Source organism: Rhyacophila brunnea, unplaced genomic scaffold, assembly GCF_057557595.1.
Source record: "Rhyacophila brunnea isolate RB1 unplaced genomic scaffold, BYU_Rbru_1.0 scaffold_24, whole genome shotgun sequence".
NCBI lineage: Eukaryota > Metazoa > Arthropoda > Insecta > Trichoptera > Rhyacophilidae > Rhyacophila > Rhyacophila brunnea.
Window position 1 is genome coordinate 1,177,315 of NW_028232904.1, and position 21,827 is coordinate 1,199,141.

At 33.5% G+C, this 21,827-nt stretch overlaps 1 protein-coding gene and 1 long non-coding RNA gene across 2 annotated transcripts in view; both read left to right on the forward strand.

Annotated features, from left to right (window-relative positions):
• The window catches only part of LOC147068866 (uncharacterized), a 186,321-nt gene that overhangs the window by 54,387 nt on the left and 110,107 nt on the right, over positions 1–21,827 (forward strand). The gene's annotated exons all lie outside the window — the stretch shown is intronic.
• Positions 15,491–21,190, forward strand: Tssk (Testis-specific serine/threonine kinase). The gene is made up of 3 exons (XM_085951278.1): positions 15,491–15,601; positions 18,742–19,519; positions 21,114–21,190. The coding sequence occupies exons 1-3, from the start codon at positions 15,491–15,493 to the stop codon at positions 21,188–21,190; spliced, it is 966 nt and encodes a 321-aa protein (XP_085807404.1).

A 21,827-nucleotide genomic window follows, 5' to 3' on the forward strand; every position in this document is an offset into this window, starting at 1 on the left:
TTTATGTATTTCAAAATAAATAATAAAATATGTAAATAGGTTATTTGATGGGCAATCTAAGTCTGCTCAAGGCAGGCACTTTACTTAACCCTTTCACCGAGGAGCATTTAATTAACACATTTAAATAACATGCTAATTATATCGAACGGCCAACTAATGAGGGCACAACAGCTGTGCCGTCTGTGGTTAAAAGGTTAAGAACTTCACTGTTCAGGTCTTACCATAATACCGTAGCTCAAAGAATGGCCCCACAAGGGGAGGGCTGAGTCGTCTAAATAAGTGAGATAAACACAGATCACAAATTTCCTCTAATAGTAAAAAAGTCATTTCACTTCAATAATGTTAATATTTTAAAATATGTGGTGATACTATGTAATTTTTAATTGTGTATCGATACTCGACAACTCAAGTGGATTTAAGTACCTACTAAAAATACTATAAAATACTAAATATCCAAAAAACTACCGTGAACACCATTAGGAAAACGCTACTGTAAAGCAACATATTGCCTTTAACCTTAGCAATAGGACCTAACCGACAAAGATCCTACCCTGGGGGGCCATTTCATTATGTGGGGGCTATGGCTCAAACTCTATAGATAGTATTTGGCGACTTTAAAGGATGCAGGAATCCGGTTAGATTGAAAAACATGCAAACCAGGTTGAAGTTCTCTTCTGGCGTCCGCATCATTTAAACGAACCAGGTACAATGTCGCCTCTCAGTGTAATGTGATGTTGCTTCGTTCGTTCTCTCATTTATTTATTTATTTAATAAAAGAACATTGAGAACATGACAAATTATCAATTCAAGACGTTCACAATATGACATTTAAAATAAAAAAGTATAGGTAAATCATAATCATAAATATATGAATGACAAAGACATGAGAACTCTGCCATTCTTGGTAGTATTGACTTGTGTATCCCTGATAACTATCTTAGAAATCGGGAGTATCAGTTGTTTGTTCTCCCGAGGAGCAGAACTAACCTGCCATTGGTGATGCCGATTGGTAGGGCAATAACTCTGTTCAACCAAATCGCTTCGGATGTTGATATATTCCATCTACGTGAGGATGAGTATAGGTGGACGTTATTTTATAAATTATTAAAATAGGGTCTGCTTAACTCATCCGGTGTACTTCCTTGTACCTATATTTTTTTTTTGTATGTATACATTTATACTGTAGAATAACTTAATACTGATCTATCTCTTTTGTTATGTACCTAATATTGTTTTAATAATATTTCATTGTTTCAAAATATCATGTTGTGAACGTCTTAAACTTATAATTTGTAATGTCCACAATATGTAAAATAAATGAATTGAATTGAATTAAATTGACAATCAACCGGCAAAGAGAGTGATGTCCAGTAGAAGAAGAGGCAGGCCAAAGATTCGCTGGTTGGATGGAGCTGCCAGTGACTGCCGTATTCTGGGGGTACCGAATTGGAAAGCGGCTACACTGGATAGGGACAGGTGGAGGCAACTGTTGGAGGAGGCCAAGACCCACACCGGGTTGTCGCGCCCCTGATGATGATGATAGGTTAAGCATATCAGTAAAGAAAAAAACAAAGCAAAAAATAATTCCATCGCAAAAGAAATAAAATAAAAATACAAAAATATTATTAAGAAAAATAAATATTGAACAATAAAATAGAATTTTAAAAACAAGAAACATATTGCATCGCTATTGGTGCCTGGTGAGCCTGACATGAGTAAACAGCTTTCATCCAAAATACCAATGACAAACCATTTTTGAAAATAGACGATATACTGGATTATTTGTTGGGTTAGGTTACGTTTTCCTTCTTGAATACATGAATTTTCCTAAAATCGGCAATGAAAATTGGTGCGGTTCCCGCAAGGCTTCCTGTAAACCAACTTTTACCTAAAACACAAAATACGTAATAAAAACTACCGAAATACAAGGGAAAGACAGTGGAAAATAGTTAAGTAATTAAATTAGAAATACAGGACAACTCTTTTTTTTATTACAACGTTTTTCTTAGCTCGTATTCTTATTTGTCCGGTGGTTCTTTGTCCGGTACAAATCTTGCAATCGATTTTAACTAACTTTCCGACTAGCTAGACATTTGAAACTTTTAGAATATATCAGACACGATGCCAATGCATTTTTTTAATCTTTAAGTAGAATTGACTTCGTTTTTAGTTAATTTTGTTTTGTATGAAAAGTAAAACAATTATTGGTTGCTAAGTGGGTCCTAGCAACTAAATTATTAATATTAATATATACGTGCGTTACTATAGAAATCAATATGACATTTCAGTATTATTTCTATCAAGTACAATTTTTTTTTCATCACTTAAGCTAGTCAAGTCAAGTTCATATAAACATTCAACAGAAAATTTAAGAACGTTGTATATAAAAAGTTATTTTTATCTTGTAATTATTTTCATCTCAGTGCTATACGGTATAGTATAGTAGACCGTATAGTATACGATCACCTATTTCCGATAAAAAAAGCTCACGGCGAACTGTGCTACGGTGAAATAATGTTATATGTACAATTTTACATGTGACCGTGTTTTCTGAATGCCAACAAAATCACACCGATATATTCACGGCAATCGAGCCGATAGAATGGTTAAAAATGATGTTTGTGTATTGTATATTCGGGCTTAAAAATTGCCCTTTATTTGAAATCAGCATTTGTTTACCAATATGGCGACATGTTCTTCATATCCATTGTTTTATTTAACGTTGACTTTATATGCATACTGTGTTTGGTGTATACGTGAAGTGCACACCCGTTTATTCATGTTACAGTTCACTGCACAATGTACAGGGTGTACGGGATAAATAGATGCAAGTACGCTTTTCACCTTTGACTTTGTCAAATGCAGAAGTTGGCGAAAGTTTCAACGAGGAGAGTCAAGAGTGAACAAACAGAAAGCTCGCGTGCAAACTTGACGGCATTGCACTCATGAGTAAAAGCTTAATGCATTACAACACAAACGTGGACGCCTACAAGTCAACCGCCCCGCACTACACTCGGTCCTAATCAAGCCTAACACGAGTTCCTACGATTTTCATGAAGCGTTAGCAGTGTTTTATATCTGTTTTATGTCCCAGGGGCAGTCACCCAACACTGAGGTCGACACACAACTATGAATAATTGTGGCTAATTTTAAACATATTATTTCATTTAAAAACACCTCAGATTTTTTTCCCACCATGTCCGATCCTAATAAGATCGTATCGGATTTTGTTTTTACGAGAAATGGATGTTAGCCACTTGTTCAACCAATTAGGTCCATACTCTGACTCCGAAAACAAATTGAAAAACAATATGTATAATTTCCAAACAATATGTGTAATTTGTTATGTTCATGATATGTAAAATAACTAATTTGATTTGATTTGACAATATAAGCTGACGCATAAGCCCCTCAGCTATTGTGGGCGTCTACTTTATTCACTAGAAAAAATATTTTTAAAAATCGAGAAAGAACTCACTTCTTCAAAAAAATTGCAGTGTGCTTTGTGACTATCAGGGGCAAAAATCCGTCGAAAAAAAATCAAAATTATTTGTGTAGGCGGCGCCGCCCTGATATCTTAGTTTTGTGATAATACTAACTAGAAAGAATCTTTGTAAAAAAATCAACACTCGACGGGACTTGAACCCGCATCCACCGGATTCACGCCAATGTGCTTTACTAATTAAAACATATGCGTCTTATGCATGGCCCCTACAAGGGGGGGGCTGACAGGGCTCTAGCCTGGGGGCCCGGGCATAGGAGGGACCCGGAGTAGCAAATCAACCAAATAACTGAGATAAACACACCGTAAATTTATAAGCTCTAATAGTAAAAAAAGTCGCCTGCGATGCTATAAGATGGATAGAAGTTTATTTTATAATTACTTTTAGTGTGTTTCCTGACTAATAAAAATGACTATTTATCCAACATGGCGAAGGGTCACAGGTAACTTGGCTATTATAAAAAAGGGTCACCATAAGTTTATTTAAAATACCAAAAATCGCTAAAAAATACACGGAATAATCCTTTATTTTCATTTTCACATTAAAAAATATACGGAGTTCTTCGGAATATCATTTGGGAAACACTACTATAGAACATTACACTCTCCTTTACCTCAGTGATAGGTTGGGGGGGCCGTCAAATATTGTGACCTGGGGGTCCGCTTCAGGATGTGGGGATATGGTCTTATTGTCTTATTATGCAATTACGACGAAATTAACTAGTAATTTATACAACCACGATGGCCGCGCGGCTTAAGCGTCGGCCTATAGCGTCGTGGGTCCCAGGTTCGAATCCTGGGTCTGGCATGTACACATCTTGTTTTCAATGTGTGTATGAGTCAGAATATTGATCTAATTGGTTGACCAAGTAGCTGACATCTATTTCTCATAAAAACAAAATCTGTTAATACAAAAATATGATCTAATTAAGATCGGACATGGTTAGTAGTAGTTTATACATCTTGGAACACTTCACAAATTGCGTAGTATCAATTATTACCCTAATTACTAACTGGTGTCAAAATCTCTATTTAGTTATAACGTTCTTGCACTTGCTAATAAGTTAATAAACTATTTTTTTTTTTTAATTTAGAATGATTTTTGATTTGAGATTTCAAAAAAGTTTATTAAATTTACTACTTTAATAAAATGTGAATAGAAAGAACCTTTGTATCTGGTAGGATTGCAACTTCACCGATCTGTTATGGGTACCAGATGATAGAGCAAGTATCACCCTGATGATTGCTAACCTCCGTTAGGGGACGGCATGTGAGAAGAAGAATAAAATGTGCCCACGGGAGAAATTAAGTGAAGAACTAACAACAATAAAATTACGAATAATAATATTTAAAAAAAATAAACAAAGCTAATTCGAAACTGACGAACATATGACGATGTTTCAGGATATTCCTAAATATGTTGTTTGCATCCTGTATTTCTTTATTACATGGATATGTCGGTCGTAATACACCAAAGCTTATCATCGAATAGTGTTATCAACCATCGGTGATGAGTTTATCCGTTTTCTCCCTATCCACCACTGCTCTAAAGAAGGATTGATTACTGAGCTCAAACCAGTCTCTGAGATTCTTCTTCTATCAGAACCTTGCTTACCCAAGACCTTGCCTTCAATGATAAGATGCCAACTTTCCTTTTTTATTTATGTAATTGTTTATACACCCACATTTCGACAGCTTCAAGTCTTCTTAACGTGGTTTTTCCAAATGTCAACGCTTTCATTTCATACAATAGAAATAAAAAGACTTCACTTCCGGTCTTCTCGACTTAGCGTTTCAGTTCAATGATATAATCTCAGTTATCATCCAGATTCCAGAGTGCAACCTAAGTTTACAATAGAATATATTACAATCTCCAAGGGCACTCCATTACCTTTACACGTTCTGTCATCTATTTGAGACTTGCTTATACTCATATATTTAATCTTTTTAGTATTCAGGTTTAGGCTATATTTTTAACAGACCTCCATTACCCTATTAATGAGTATCCGTAAATCTTCTCGACTGTCTATAATGACCATTTATTATTTCATCACATTTATAAAATTTTAACAAAATATTTTTTATAAGAATCAAGGCAAGTTAAAATTTTGACAACTGAATTAAAACTTTGAAAACAAAAAAACAAAATGGAACATAAAATTCAAATATCCCACTGCGAATTAAAAATTCTTTTTCCTTACATAATAAATTAAATCATTAAGATATACATTTATTATTAGTATCTTATTGTAGTCGACGATTGAATGTTCTGTGCAATTGAATGCTGTATTTTGAAGTATTTGTTTTTTGTAGTTAACACTTAAGTACTATAAAACAATATATTTTAAATACAAATTGTTCACTATTTATTTTTACAACGTTTTTATTAGCACGTATTCTTATTTTTCCGGTGGTTTTTTTGTCCGGTACAAATCTTGCAATCGATTTTTAACTAACTTCCCGACTAGCTAGACATTTGAAACTTTTAGAATATATCAAAACACGATGTCAATGCATTTTAGCCATCTTTAAGTAGAATTGAATTCATTTTCAGTTAATTCTGGTTTATATGAAACGTTATTTCGACACCATTATTCGTTGCTAGGGGTCTGGGGTCCTAGCAACTAAATTATTAATAATAATAATATATACGTGCGTTACTATGGAAATCAATATGACATTTCAGTATTATTTCAATCAAGTACAAAATTTTTTTGATCGTTTAAGCTAGTCAAGTCAAGTTTATATGATTCAACAGAAAATTTAAAAATCTTTTAGGTATATAAAAAGTTATTTTTATCTTGTAATTATTTGCTAAATATAATCTATAGCAAAAAAATTAATTGCAAAAATGCCGAAGTCTATAGTAACATACAGAGTTTTAGTCCGAACGCGAGTGAGTATTTTAACTAGATTATAATATTAACTATCTTAAAACAGCTCTCGTGCAAAATATTGAATATGTGACTTCCAGACTTTCAGCTGTAAGGTACAGCTAATTGAGTGAATCTAAAATTATAGTGGAATGTCATAGTAGAAGTGCAAACTTCTATTCAAATAAATGAAATAACTTGCAGCTAACTTAAGAGCGTGCATAAGTGAAACGGAAAATAATTTTCACTAGTATGTGGGACGTAATTTCGGCCGCGTTTCCATTCGGAGAGCGATAGTCGACCTGTTCGCACGTCAGTAAAGATGACTAAAAAACGTTCCGCATGTACTTGAAAAAGAAAACATGTCAATGAATATACTATTATTATTAGTAATATAACAATAAACATAACATTAAATGGACGCATGTTGGATTTTTATGACAAATTATATTTCGTTCGGCTCGCGTCATTTGCACAATCCGCGCATCGCCTAGTCAGATCTTTTTAGACCATGCCTTAGCTCACACCTCGACTGTCAGTCTCCGATTGGCGACGACTGCGAAATTTCGTTCCAACTACTGTTGAGAATTATTTGCCGTTTCACTTATGTATGCTCTTAATAGTAAAGCTATTTTCATTAAGTATATTAAAAAACAACAATGGATATTACGTATGAAATCCTCAGGCGACAATATCCGGTAGAAGGGAGTTTGAAACAATGAAAGATTAATCAAATCTTTATCAAACGCATTTCTAGATATACACTTTTTAATTTCTGTATTGATGTAATAAAAAGACTAAAAATAATAAATGGTGACATGTAATGATGATTCATGTCTTTCAAATCCAGTGACTGCAGTCATAATAATATAAGATAGGATAAGTATATGCTCAGAATATCAGTCCTATGCGACATTTTTTTTACCACGGGAAAAAACTCGGCTACAAATCGCAGTCCTCAGTTCCCAATGAATACGACAAAATATTCATCAGAATCACCACCGCCTTGCGCTACAAAGAATGTTCCAGGGTTTTTGCATGGCGGTTTCATAGGCCCTGGCCGAATTCAAATTAGCAATACCTGATGCGGGTAGAAGAATAGTTTTTTACATATTCTCTCAGCCGGCACAATTTTCATTTGACTAGCATCAAGTAGAGTAGTTTGCGTGCCAAAGTCTTTGAGAAACTCGATAGTAAATGCGAAGTATCCATAAAGGCATCTAGAAAAAAGTGCTTACTGACACCTAATAAGAATAATATAAAGGTAAGCTCAAATCGCGGGGCTATAACAATACATACAGGTATTTTTCAACATCTTTGGATAAGCCGTAAAAGTGAGTAATATAGAACAATTCAATATAAGTACTATGATAAATACATATTATGTAGAAGAAGAGAAAGCGACTACATTGGATAGGCTGCTGGAGAGAGTTATTGGATGAAGCCATTCCATTGTGTTATGTACAGAACTCTACAGCTCTATTTTTGATAAAATATCATAATTACAATGCCAAAAACAGACGTTATGGTAAAATTGAAATTATTAAACGCTAATACGTTATTCATTAAGTCAGCGATTTCCAAACTGGGAGGCGCGAAAAGTTTAACACAATTAATGTATCCACAGGTTTGCAGTTTGCAAAGGCATAGTTTATAAAACGGCCGCTAATTATAAACTATATAAAAAAAAAACAGTTCTAAAAGAGGGCAAACATGTCTGAAAATATGGAGACTAATTTTATAATACCTCATTTCTATACTATTGTGAACAGCGCTGTCTATCTCAAAAATAAAATAAAAGGGTCAAATCATAATGTTGAAATTTGAGGCAAAATTGTTTAGAAACGATAATTTTGTTGGTAAACTTGTCTATTTGGTTGAAATTTAAAAAAAAATGAGTGAATAAATCAATGCAAGGACCACTAATGCATTCACTGATTTAAAAAGACAAAGTGAAGGCATTCATAAAAAATTGGAGCTTTCGAAATGAAAATTACAAAAAAACTAAATTCGCCATGTTTCCATTTTTAAATGATTTCTGCGCCAGATATAGTGGAGCAAAAAATAATCTATTACTATACAGAGTTCTTGGTTAGTTTGCTAATGAACTTTTCAAATTATTTTAATAATAGTAAAAAACATCGTGTGTATATGTGATACCTATATGATGATTGATATACTTAAATGATAATCCTGGCCTGGGGGCCTGCTTCAGAATGTGGGGCCCATGTTAGAATCCATTTGTTAATGAACGATGATGAATTTGGATTGACTACTATTGAAATAATTGATTGTGCTAATAAACAAGCACATTCATCGCATGAAAAACAAATTAATTTAAAAAACAATATAATACTTATAAGTAGATGGTAAAACCTTGTTTACTTTACAACGTTTTTCTTAGCTCGTATTCTTATTTGTCCGGTACAAATCTTGCAATCGATTTTTAACTAACTTCCCGACTAGCTAGACATTCAAAACTTTTAGAATATATCAGAACACGATGCCGATGCATTTTTTAATACTTTTAGCCATCTTTAAGTAGAATTGAATTCATATTTAGTTAATTCTGTTTTGTATGAAAAGTTATTTCAATACCATTATTTTTTGCTAAGCGGATTGTCCTAGCAAATAAATTATTAATATATTCGTGTGTTACTATGGAAATCAATATGGAATGAAATTTCATTATTCAGTATTTCTATCAAGTACAATTTTTTTGATCGTTTAAGCTAGTCAAGTCAAGTTTATATGATTCAACAGAAAATTTAAAAATGTTGTATTTAAAAAGTTCTTTTTATCTTATTATTTTTATATATTTTTTTAATTTTTGTATTAGTACATTGTTGACTATTTAAAAAGGTGTTGTATTATTTAATGAAATAAAGGGGGGAGGCGCCAAGATTAGATTTTTTTAAAGAGAGGCGTAGTAGCATAAAGTTTGGAAACCACTGCATTAAGTTAACAATATGAATTAAGCATTATGTGCTATACCTGCCTTCTGATGTTATCATTTTGTAAATCATTCAATTTGGAATAAAATAAACGTTTATTTTAATCTAAAAGTTAAAATCTTTCTTGTATGCTTGAGAAATTCAAAAAAAGATTAGAAATACGGTGGGAATTAATTATAAAAGGAATAATTTTCGTTCTTGGTAAATATGATAATAATCAAAGAAAATTCTTTAAATATATTCAAAAGATTATCTACATAGAGTTCTGTAATTAATAAGATAATATCTTCAATATTAAGAATTACGCTGACAAACAATTAATTACATACACTTCTGGTCGAAATATTCATCTGAAATAAAAATGAAATAAACCACTAAACATCTCAACATCAGTCCCATATTGACATGGACACGGACCGGAATCTACATTATAGTTCTATATGGACATAACTCAAAGTTTTAAGGCTTTGAGTACTGCAAATACAGATAAAAAAAGTTGGCTGACATTGGCCACATCGTGCAGCATCCCGAGAGATATCAACTCCTGTATCCTATCAATTATTAAGGCAGCGATACTCAACCTGCGGCCCGCGGGCGACATGCGGCCTTTTAAGCTTTTATGTGCGGCCCGAAACACATTTATTATCAGGAATTTCGTATATCTTGAGATTCGTTTCGACTTTGACGCACAGATAGTGACACCCGAAGAGGATTGTCATTAAGGCCTATGGGTTCATTCGTAAGAATCAAATTTGACGTAAGAGCCACAACAAAATAGCAATACGCGGAGCGCGCATAAAAAAACAAACAGCGTCTCTGGGAGTAGATACGAAATCAGAGGTTTTAAAAGTGTTGAATTAATAATATTTTTTTTCCTAACAAATTTTATAAACATTTTTGTGGTAGGTAGAATAAATTATAAGAATAAAAATAGTAGACCTCCAAATAAGAACCTCATATTATTGATATGCTGAATTTGTGAAGTGACACCTTTTCTTGAACCTATCATATTGTGGGTTCAAATTCAAATATTTTTCAAAAAAAAATCTAATACTTATGTATGTTTCTGAGGTGTTTCAAATTGGTATATTATTTATATATATCGGTGTGTATGAATACAAAAGTTATTCATTTTTTCATGAGCTCACATTACAAATTATAAGTTTAAAACATTCACAAGATGCATAAAAGATTTCTGTTATTATTGCGTTTTTATTGAATTATAAAAACATGACTCATAAAAGAAAGCAATTCAATGAATATTTACAACTTTTTACAATTTTTTTTAAATTTATTACGCAACAATCAAGATTTAAGAAACCATTATTATAATAACGTGTATTTGACGGCAGTACGTTTTGGTCACCGCGGAGGATTTCGGAACATTAGTGTGTATAGAAAATTAATAATTGGTTCTTTAATTAGTGTACAGGCTTAACGGTATGTAATGTATTAGAATAACTATTATCTATAAATTATTATTTTTTATTATTTTTTATTTTTTTTTTCTTTTCTATTGATAGCATCTAATATAATTATGATATTGAGGGTTTCTTATATCCATCGACCGTGTTAGTCTAGGATCAATGAGTTCAGGCAATATACAATTCATATAAATCTTGTCAGTTGTGATGTAAAGAGTAATATTGTTTTTATTATTCAATGAACTAGGTTCTTACCTCAATATATTTTTTACTTGTGTTAAATAATTACTAATAAATGCCTAAGGTGATTCCATTCAATTCAACTCGGCATTAAATATATTAAATTCTAATGGATTTAAGTTTTGTACTATTTCATTTGAGTCGTTTTATGCGATCCTGGTTTCGCCTTTCGACATCGTCAGGCACTATGCGCACTCATCAAATACACACTGACAACGAAAGCAGCTAATTCTCACTTAACAATAAATTAATACAATAAAGTAAGGTAAAAACTTTAACACCTACCTATTAAGTCAAAGTGCACAATGAAAAATTTAACAAACAATTAATTATGAATAGTTGAATTGTGGCAGTATGAAAAAAAAAGATTTTACCACAAACCATCTGAAAAATACATACATCATAAAACATATACGTGATTTTCTGCCCCAAAACACTTATTTTATTATTATTTTGACGATTAGGAAAATTATGACACATGTTTCAGTGGCCATTACTATGACAGCATTCGAAAACGTATTTTACTTTAAATTTTCTACAAATTTACTATTTGTGACATAAACCACTTAAGATCGATAATAAATAGACCTTGAAAAATAATATTATTTTGTTTCTATTGATAATGCCAATAAACATACTCCTGGATACGTCCCTTTGAAAATAACAAAACATGGCGACCCAGGTACATAAAAACTGTATTAAGTACATGCAAAGTTTTTCAAATCGTTTAAAGCCCAACCAAGTAGGTATTTATCAAAATAATTAAAGTCCACCTATATTTTATCTAAACTGCTCAAGTCCAAAATATTTTTTTTTATAAATGTTGCACCGAACGAATACCTTTAGGACTTCTTTGTAGACACCGTGGTTATAAGATTCAATTATCTTACAATATCTCACATGCTGCAACCATTTGTATTACAAGATAATAAATAATATAATATAACTACATTTTTCTCAGTTTGACATTCACTGGTATTTTATGATGTTTGATTTGTCAACACAAATTATAACACCTGGTCTACGTCATGTGGTCTTGCCAATTTGATTGTTACTGCAATGCGAGTAAAGGTCATTTTTCTATGAGTTAAAATACTGTTCGCGACGGATAAAAATTTGGAAAAAAAAGACGTCCTCACCCGTTGAAATTTAGAAGCCTACTAAGGTTAGAAATGAGAAATTAGAAAAACTATATGGATTAATCGATCAAATGGTCTCTTTTTGTTAATTTTGCAAAATAATTATATATCTAAATTGTCTGAAAATAGGATAAATACATGAAAACGTACGACGTGTTTTGGTAATATAGCGTCACTAATTGTACCGAATTTATAGGGTTTTATTTATTTTTTCAGTGTTAATTATTATTTATAGTATTACGGAAATGTTATATTATAATAAAAAAATATTTTTATTGTGCAGTATATATTATTTTGTGAGAAAAAATCATTCAAAATTGGCTGATGTATACTCAAACTAAAATGGCTTTAAAATCTTTATTTTTCTGAAATTAAAAAAAGTACGTGAGTTAATCAATGAAATGTATTGTTTTACCCATTTCTTTCATACAATATATACCTGCAAAACTATTATTAGGTTCAAAAATTCACTGTGGCGTGACAGTCGTTTTGGCCAATTTCGAAAACAGGACCGACTATTTGTCATTTATTTTAAAAAGTAAAGCGAATCAGAAAATTTTAATGACACAAAAAGTGTTATTTGAATATTATTTATTAGATTTTAAATAAATAAAGTGTTTATTATGTGTCAATTCGTGTTAAACGTCCTTGCCATTTCCACGATTCTGAGAAGACAGGAAAAAACGGGTCCAATGGCCTTAAGGCCCACATCAGATCTGGTATAAGAGTGTTGCTATTGCACACGATTAATTACACGCATAATTTTTAATATCTCAAAAATGTTTTGTGAAAAAGGGGGGGTTTCATGATTTTTTTCGTCACACCAGTAGTGATGCGGCCCGCGTATGTATTTTGCCCGAAGAAAAAAAAAGTTGAGTATCATTGAATTAAGGGAATATCTCCTGTAAGCGAGGCCCTGATAGAAAAAAAGCGTCCTCGTTCAAGAATCTCAGAGACTTGTTTGAGTCCAGCACTAAATCCCTATTAAACGGCGATGGACAGGGAGAAAATTTCCGAATTCGCCCATGAATCGATATTTCTGCCAATGTTCGATCACTCTTTCTGTAATAATTATTGATTAATTCAATTTTATGTTCTAGAATATCCGGATTGATTATTTGTTGAACTGTACAATTTAATTGTACATTGCTAACCCCCAATAGAGTTTCCATGGAGTGGAGGTTTGTATTAACAGATTTTGTTTTAACGATAAATAGATGTTAGCCACTTGATCAACCTATTAGGTCCATTATCTGACTCTAAACACACATTGTTTATCAATATATGTATTTGCCATACTCAGGAGTCGAACCTGGGATCCGGGGATATAAATATAATATTAATATAATTCTGGACATATAATATATACCTAGGCATATATATCTAATGTGGAAACCACATGTTAGTATGAATGTACCAGAAAATTTGACGAAGACATATGAGAGTGTTGACAATTAGTGGTACTGCCACTTGGTAGTATTTACTAAATAATTACAAGATAAACAGAACTTTTTATACATAACGGTTTTAAATTTTCTGTTGAATCATATAAACTTGACTTGACTAGCTTAAACGATCAAAAAAAAAATGATAATAATATAAAAATACTTGATAATAATACTGAATAAATAAACATAGAATACTGAAATGTCATTTTGACATTTCATATTGATTTCCATAGTAACGCACGTATATAATAATAATTTAGTTGCTAGGACCCCAAACCCCTAGCAACCAATAATAGTGTATTACTTTTTACGGATTTCTTCCGAAATAACATTTCATACCAAACAGAATTAACTGAAAATGAATTCAATTCTATAGCGGACGTGCTCAGCGTGGGTCAAAGTGGAGCTTTTTTTCTCATTATTCATTTTTTACACATCATTTTACTCCCTACTTAAATTATAGTTTGTCAATTTATGACTACGGCCGTATGTTGTAGCTTAACCACTGGGGAATGCCAAAAGAAATGCGTATTTAAAAAAACACTACCTTATTCTTAGGTCAATAATTATTATAAAGCAATCATTATTCGTAGGATGTTTGTATGAAAGACATAGCTTATAATTAGTTTCTTTAGAATTATCTTCAAATGTGTTAATCTTGCCCATTTTTTGAATAATAAAATGCCTAATTCTTGTCAATTTTGGGATCACAGAGATTATCAATATATTTGTTTATCGTAAATATTTCACTATAATAATGTCGACATAAATTGTACTGGTGGTTTTATAAATGCGTTTGAAAATTAATAAATGTAAAAAATCTTAACACCACTGCACATTTATGTACTGAAATATGACTATATTCTAAAACATTAGAGCGAGAGGTTTAAAAGAATACTATTTTATGTAATAAAAATACTTTATGCAGTCATCAAATGTTTAAAATAAATATAAAGGATAATAAGGCTTCAAAATTATATAAATAGATTATCTACAACGTTTAATGAATGTCCAGGATCATGCTTTGAAAATAGAACAAAAGCTCCATTTTGACCTACGCTGAGCATGTCCCTCCTTACCCCTTGATTATCCTATTTGGATAACATGCTAATGACTTCTAATGGCCTTGGGCCAGGCGCGGTGAGCGCACTGAACGAGTTAATTTATATCCATTTTTATTAAGTTATAATTTATTTGTGTGATATTAAATTTAAAAAAAATACTATTAGGTACCTATATTGTAGCTGTCAACGACTTCAGGCCTTGTCAGCATTATTTCGATATTATAATAAATAAATATAAAGATAAGAAAATAAATATAAAGGATAATAAGGCTTCAAAATTATATAAATAGATTATCTACAACGTTTAAGGAATGTCCAGGATCATGCTTTGAAAATAGAACAAAGCTCCATTTTGATCTACGCTGAGCATGTCCACCCTTAAAGATGGCTAAAAGTATTAAAAGAATGCATTGGCATCGTGTTCTGATATATTCTAAAAGTTTCAAATGTCTAGCTAGTCGGGAAGTTAATTAAAAATCGATTGCAAGATTTGTACTGGATAAACAACCACTGGAGAAACAAGAATACGACCTAATAAAAACGTTGCTAAAGAAATAAAATAATGATGTCATTATAGTTTATTTACTAGGGAAAAAGATTTTTTTATGCGGCATGGAAAATTTGAATTTTTTGTTCTATTTTGTTTTGTTTTAAATAAAATAGGTTTTTATAGATCGTCGATCAATTGTCAAAATTGTCATTACTATAACTTTTTTCATTTTCTAACAATGTAAAAAAAAATGTCATAAATATAACGTGATATCAAATCATATTTCAAATCAATACAGTGTTGGTCAATACTACATCAAATTATCTGTGAGATGCGAAACGAAAGACATATACGCCATGGCAGACCGTGCGCGGAGACTTGCTGCATCGGACAAAACGCTAGTGAGAGGTTTAACCATCAGGGGCTTGAACATCATCAGAAAGATCGGAGAAGGTTCCTCTGCAAAGGTTTCCTTATTATCATCATCATATTACAGTGTCAAAGGGTGAAGATAGGCTTTTAAGATCCGACGTAAATAGTGCACATTAAACTTTGTCAGTCATACTTATTTGTGTCTATTGATTACACATTGCAGATAGTGTTAGTTAGTTTTTCGTTACTTCAATTAAGCCATGTCTAAACCAAGGCATAAGAGATAATAGTCAAAAAACATTCGTCTATCTGCAAATGATCTAACATGGTGCCATTAAATCACATATAATTTTAGATGTTTTATAGATAGAATTTAACCTAACCTAACCGACACCATCTGTAATATGTATTCTAAATTCAACGAAAACAAATTAGTATTACTGAAAAAGTGTGCATTATTTTCGTTGGACCACCCATAGCAATGGCGAAGGTTGGAGGTAGGCTGAATACATTGACTGCTGACAATTACTTTTTAATCGCCACATTTAAATAGCATGCTAATTATATCGAATGGCCATCTTAATTGTTACGCGCTGGGCGCGACTTTAGAGTCCAATGTACATAATAAACTTTATCATTCATACATATTTTTTGCCATTGAACTAAGCCTACAATAATTTACAGATGGTTGTGGTTAGATTTTTTTTAAATTCAATTAAGCACTGCAAAAACTAAGCCATAATAGATAATGGTCAAAAAATAGTCGTCTATCTATAAAATATCTAAAATTATGCCATGAAATTATACATAACGTTGGATATTTTATAGATAAAATAACCATGAAATTATATGTTTTAGATATTTTATAGATATAATAATATTTTTTATCTATTATAGTTTGGTTTAGGAAAGCTTTATGAATTTAAGAAAACTAACCAACAATATGATTTATGTATTCTGAATTTATCGAAAACAAATAAGTTTGCACTATTTTGTCGAATCGACCATAGCATACCAAAACGATTATGGTTTAGTTTGGATAAGGTTTAATTGATTTTTAAAAACTAACCAACACCATCTGTAAATTGTAGTATTAGTTCAATAAAGACAAAAATACGAAAGACTTACAAAGTTTAATGTGCACTATTTATGTTTGCGACGAATACTGCACACCCAGATACTGAGCTTCGAAAACATATGTTTGCGACAAATACTGGATGTGCGGTGGGTATGACTTTAGGAGCAACGAGGATATAAAAGAACGCACCAAGCAGCCTCTCATCACGCTGAAAGTGAAGAGGCGACGTCGGACCTGGCTCGGCCACGTGCTGCGGATGCCAGAAGAGAACTTTAACCTGGCTTGCCTGTTCTTCAAGCCGACCGGATTCCGGCGACTTGGAAGGCCGTTAAATACAATCTACAGAGTGTATTCGGCGAAGCTACGGGATGCTGGTTTGACCTGGAACGAAGCAAGAAGACTGGCGAGCGACAGGGATTCTTGGAGGCGTCACGTGGTGTCCATATGCTCCAGCTAAGGGGCGGATATGGCCAAAGAAAAAGAAGGATTTATGTCGGATCCAGCCTACTTACACCCTTCGGCACTGAGTAGTATACCTCGTATACATAGTATACCTACGTATAGATAGTATACCTAAACTATTGTGTTTTGGTTTAGGCAGGATTTAATTGATTTCTTAAAAGCTAACCAGCAACATCAAATAAGTATGGCTGATAAAGTTTAACAGCCTATCTCCACCCCTCGCCACTGTCATGTCAGACACTTTAGATAAACTGCCTCCAGATTCTCCCCGCCTTTCGTTGCCGTGTGAGGTGTACTTCCGCACATCGACACCAGACTCCGATTTATTTCACCAGGCTCGATCCTGAGATCCATGCACATAAGGCACAAAGAAATCAGCATTATTTTGAAACTTACCAACTTTTGAAAGCAACTCCACAATATGGATCTCAACAGAGTGGAAGTTGCATTAACAGAATTGCTTTTACGAGAAATGGATGTTAGCCACTAGTGACTAGCTCAATCTATTAGGTCCATACTATGACTTCAAGCACGTATTTAAAAACAATATGTGTAATTGCCAGACCCAGGATTCGAACCTGGGACCCACGACATTAAGCCGCTCGGCTATCGTGGGCGTATAGAAGATGTCAAACTTTAAAATGGTCATAACTCATAACATGTGTTTGAGATTTACAAACTTTTTGCAGTACCTTCACAATTTATCAGTTATCAAATCTGAGTCACTAAATACAATTTATATGAAATAATAGCAGTATCACCCGGCGCTGCCCGGGAGTATAGTGGTTTAATATTTGATAATAAAAATTCTAAATCGAATGTGTAGAGTGCAAAGGATTGAATTTAAAAAAGTAAAAACAAATATAATATTGGAGATTTTTATTTTTAACATAATATTTTTGTACATTTATTGCATTTCAATATCTTAAAAAGTAGTACATATTCGATTTATTATTTTAAGGCTTTTCTATATAATATAAATATTCAATACATCATTCCAGGGCTTTTCGATTTGTGGCTTTTCCATTTGGTGCCAAAATATATAGATTTTTACAACCCCCCACTCTTGATGCCGTTACATATAATTATTCTCCGTGAGTTAATCATTCTAATGTGGCAGCACAGCATTGCCCGCGCCGCAGCGGGTCGGTTGGCTCCTTGCCGATTAGCGATTCTAATAAAACAATTTCTAACTTTGCCATTTGATCGCCGATCGAGCTGGAATAAGCGCCAATATTTTTTAAACGTACACATGCTAGCGACATTTTCAATAAAAAATGGGGGTTGCAGCATTATCTTCCGCGTTTCAAAGCCCTGTACGGGGCGGCCTTTTTCTGAAAAAACCGTAAAACTGTCCCCGGGGTGCAACGGGTTAAATCTAAAATTCGAGACCCCGACCATGCACTCCGGCTCATCGGCCTCCGATTACTCTCCAAATTTTGTAGAAATCCAACTGCGCGTGTGGTTTTGTATAAAGAAAAACCGAAGGACAGTACAAACATCCAAATATATTCTTCAAGTTATAGTATGAAATATGATGTAGTACAAAACTTAAATCAATCATAATTTAAATCTAAATTTTATCAAGTATTATCAGTCGTGGTATTAATTTAAAAAAATATATATTTACTATGACACTAATCACACCAATCTAGTGATCACCTGCATCATGTAAAAAGATTCCTCATTTCACAGGTGTACTATGTGGAATACGAGAATAGAACCAGGACAGCAAGACGTAATACCATGGCATGCAAAATCGTGGATCGAGTCAAATGCTCCAAAGACTTTGTAAAGTATTTCTTACCACGAGAAATAGATATACTGTTGAAGCTCAACCATCCACATATAATCCAAGTCCACCACATATTTCAGACGAGGATGCACTGTTTCTTTCTGATGCGTTTCGCCGAAAACGGAGACCTGATGACGTACATCTCCGATCATGAGCAGCTATCGGAAGGCAGAGCCATGGCATGGTTCCGGCAGATCGCTGAAGCCATTAAATATCTGCACGGCATCAACGTGGCCCACCGCGATCTGAAATGCGACAACATTCTTCTAACAGCTCACATGAACGCGAAGGTGTCAGACTTCGGTTTCGCTCGTTTCTGCTGCGACGCAAAGAAGAAGCCGACGTTGAGCAGTACATACTGTGGATCATTGGCGTACTGCTCGCCGGAGGTATTGATTTCAGAGCCATACGCCCCGCGTCCAGCCGACGTGTGGTCACTCGGTGTGACACTATACGTAATGCTTAACAAAAAGTTTCCATTTGACGAGTCACCCCTCGGAGCCATGCTCAGTATGCAGTTGAAAAAAGAATGGAGATTCTATCGTGGTGCGGCTAGTCGTTTGTCGAGGTCGTGCAAGATGCTGGTGACACAACTACTGGAGCCCAAGGTGCAGAAAAGGCCAACCATAGACAGCGTGCTCGAATCGGACTGGCTGCGATTGGACTATCGATTTCGAAGTAAGTCTTCAAGTCTTTTGCTGTTTGATTGTAAACAACGCATCCTCGGAATGTTGTGAAACACCCAACTTTTATAATAACCTGCGATTCGCTACCATTAAGGTGAATCAGTAGCGAAGGATAGAGGTAGGGTGTTAAGATCCGCCATAAATAGTGCACATTTTGTTACTCATGCGTATTTGTTTTTATTTAACTACGACTACAATTTCCAGATGGTGCTGGTTAGTTTTAAAAAGTCAATTAAACCTTGCCTAAACCAAACCGTAATAATTATGGTATATTTTGGGCGGTACGACAAAATTGTGCACACTATTTCATTGGATTAAGAATTCATATTACACATATTTTTGGTTAATTTTTTTAAATTCACCAAGCCCTGCCTAACCAAACTATAATAGAAAAAAATATTATTCCATCTATGAAATATCCAAAGTTATGTATGATTTAATTGCATTATTTTAGATATTTTATAGTTTCACGAGTATTTTTTGACTAGTATCTATTATGGCTTGGTTTCGCAGGGTTTAATTGAATTTTAAAAACTAACTAACACCATCTGTAAATTGGAGTACTTATTATTTCAATGAAAACAAAATATACGTATGAATGAAAAAGTTTAGTGTGCACTATTTATGGCGGATCTTGACAGCCTACCTTCACCCTTCGCCAATGAGGTGAATATTCCACCTACCAGAAGCACTTAGCGGAAAAAGACGAAGCTTGTAATATGGGATATTTTTTTTAAAGTATTAAATTAAAATGAAAATAATAATTTAGTTGATGATGAACAAGATAAAGGAATATCATATTTGAATGACTGCCGATAATTAATTTCATAAGGTTTGTTGATTGAATATTTTTATTTTTAATTGCCCGATCCTAAGGACCGACCTATGCAATTATTGTATATTCACATTAAACGTAATGATTATTCTTGAAAAGGATTTTCCTGCTATATTTTACACAATGCGATTTGTCGTTTATGCATGAATATCGTCGTTGCCGTTTGCGCATAGATTGGTAAACATAATATGAGAAATCGAAGAAAATTGGCAGGGCTATGTCGTCATTATTTTTTAATTTATATTTATAAGTAAGTAGTTACTCATATATTTATTTGTAATTTTTTTTTATAAAAAGACCGCTTTAAATATATATACAATAGTAATTTCTTTTGGTACTGTTCGGTTATCAGGAATACAGCGGAAAACACATTTTAAAAATAGCCGATAAACTGGATTATTTGTTCGGTTTACCTAACCAAACCTAACCAAACCTAACCCAACCTAACCTAACCTAAACTAACCCAAACTAAAAAATAATCCAGTATATCGGGTATTTTCAAAATGCGTTTTCCGCTGTAGTCCTGATAACCGAGCCAGTACCTTTCTTTTCTCTTCAAAATGAAACATTCGCGTGCCATGCAACATCATCTCGCGTGCCATAGGTTCTCCATCCCTGTCCTAAAACATGTAAATATTGTTGACTATTTAGTTTTAATGTGTAGCGTCGCCGCTCAACTCTAATCAGAAGGTATTCAATTCCATGCCCTTTTTTGTCGTACATATTGGCAATCATATCTTAACTGTTTCAGATGCATGTAAGCCTACCAGTTGTTCAGCGAAGACTCCGACAAAGGTGACTGACTCCGAATCCTCATCATCAGATTAACACAATGCGGTTCGCCATCAAATAACAGTGCCTCTTCGTAGGGTTTGTGGAAGATTTTTGCGTAAATACATTTACTAAAATATATTTGTAACACCAAATCAATACATTGGAATTGTTTTGCGGTTACTAAGACGTACTATGTAATTTTGATTAAATTTTGTTACAGTTATTGGTATACATGTGTATATATTATGTGCTATATGATTTTTGTATTTTGTTTATTTTTTAGTTTTATAGTATTGTGTAAATTGTAGTCTTTTTTCAATAAAAACAAATACTCATGACTAACAATGTTTCATCATCATCATCATCAGCCGGGGTCAATCCACTGCTGGATGAAGGCCTTCCCAAGTTTCTTCCAACTCTCTCCGTCCTGTATCGTTCGCTGCCACGTATTTCCGCCGAATGTTACCAGTTCGTCAATCCAGCGGCTTTTAGGGCGACCCTGTGGCCGTTTCGTGCCACTTGGGTACCATTAAATGACGGCATTTGTCCAGCGGCCGTCCTTTCGGCGAGCAATGTGCCCCGCCCATCTCCATTTCAGCTGTTTGGCAACGACTATTACATCGCGTACTCCTGTCTGCTTCCTAACCCATTCGTTTCTCTGACGGTCCTTTCGCGTGATGTCCAACATACA

What these genes read in the sequence shown, in the direction of transcription:
- Tssk (XM_085951278.1), top strand. Translation starts at nt 15,491, where the DNA reads ATGGCAGACCGTGCGCGGAGACTTGCTGCATCGGACAAAACGCTAGTG. An exon ending in GAGAAGGTTCCTCTGCAAAG is followed by an intron (nt 15,602 to 18,741) that starts GTTTCCTTATTA and finishes CTCATTTCACAG; the next exon opens with GTGTACTATGTGGAATACGA. An exon ending in ATTGGACTATCGATTTCGAA is followed by an intron (nt 19,520 to 21,113) that starts GTAAGTCTTCAA and finishes TAACTGTTTCAG; the next exon opens with ATGCATGTAAGCCTACCAGT.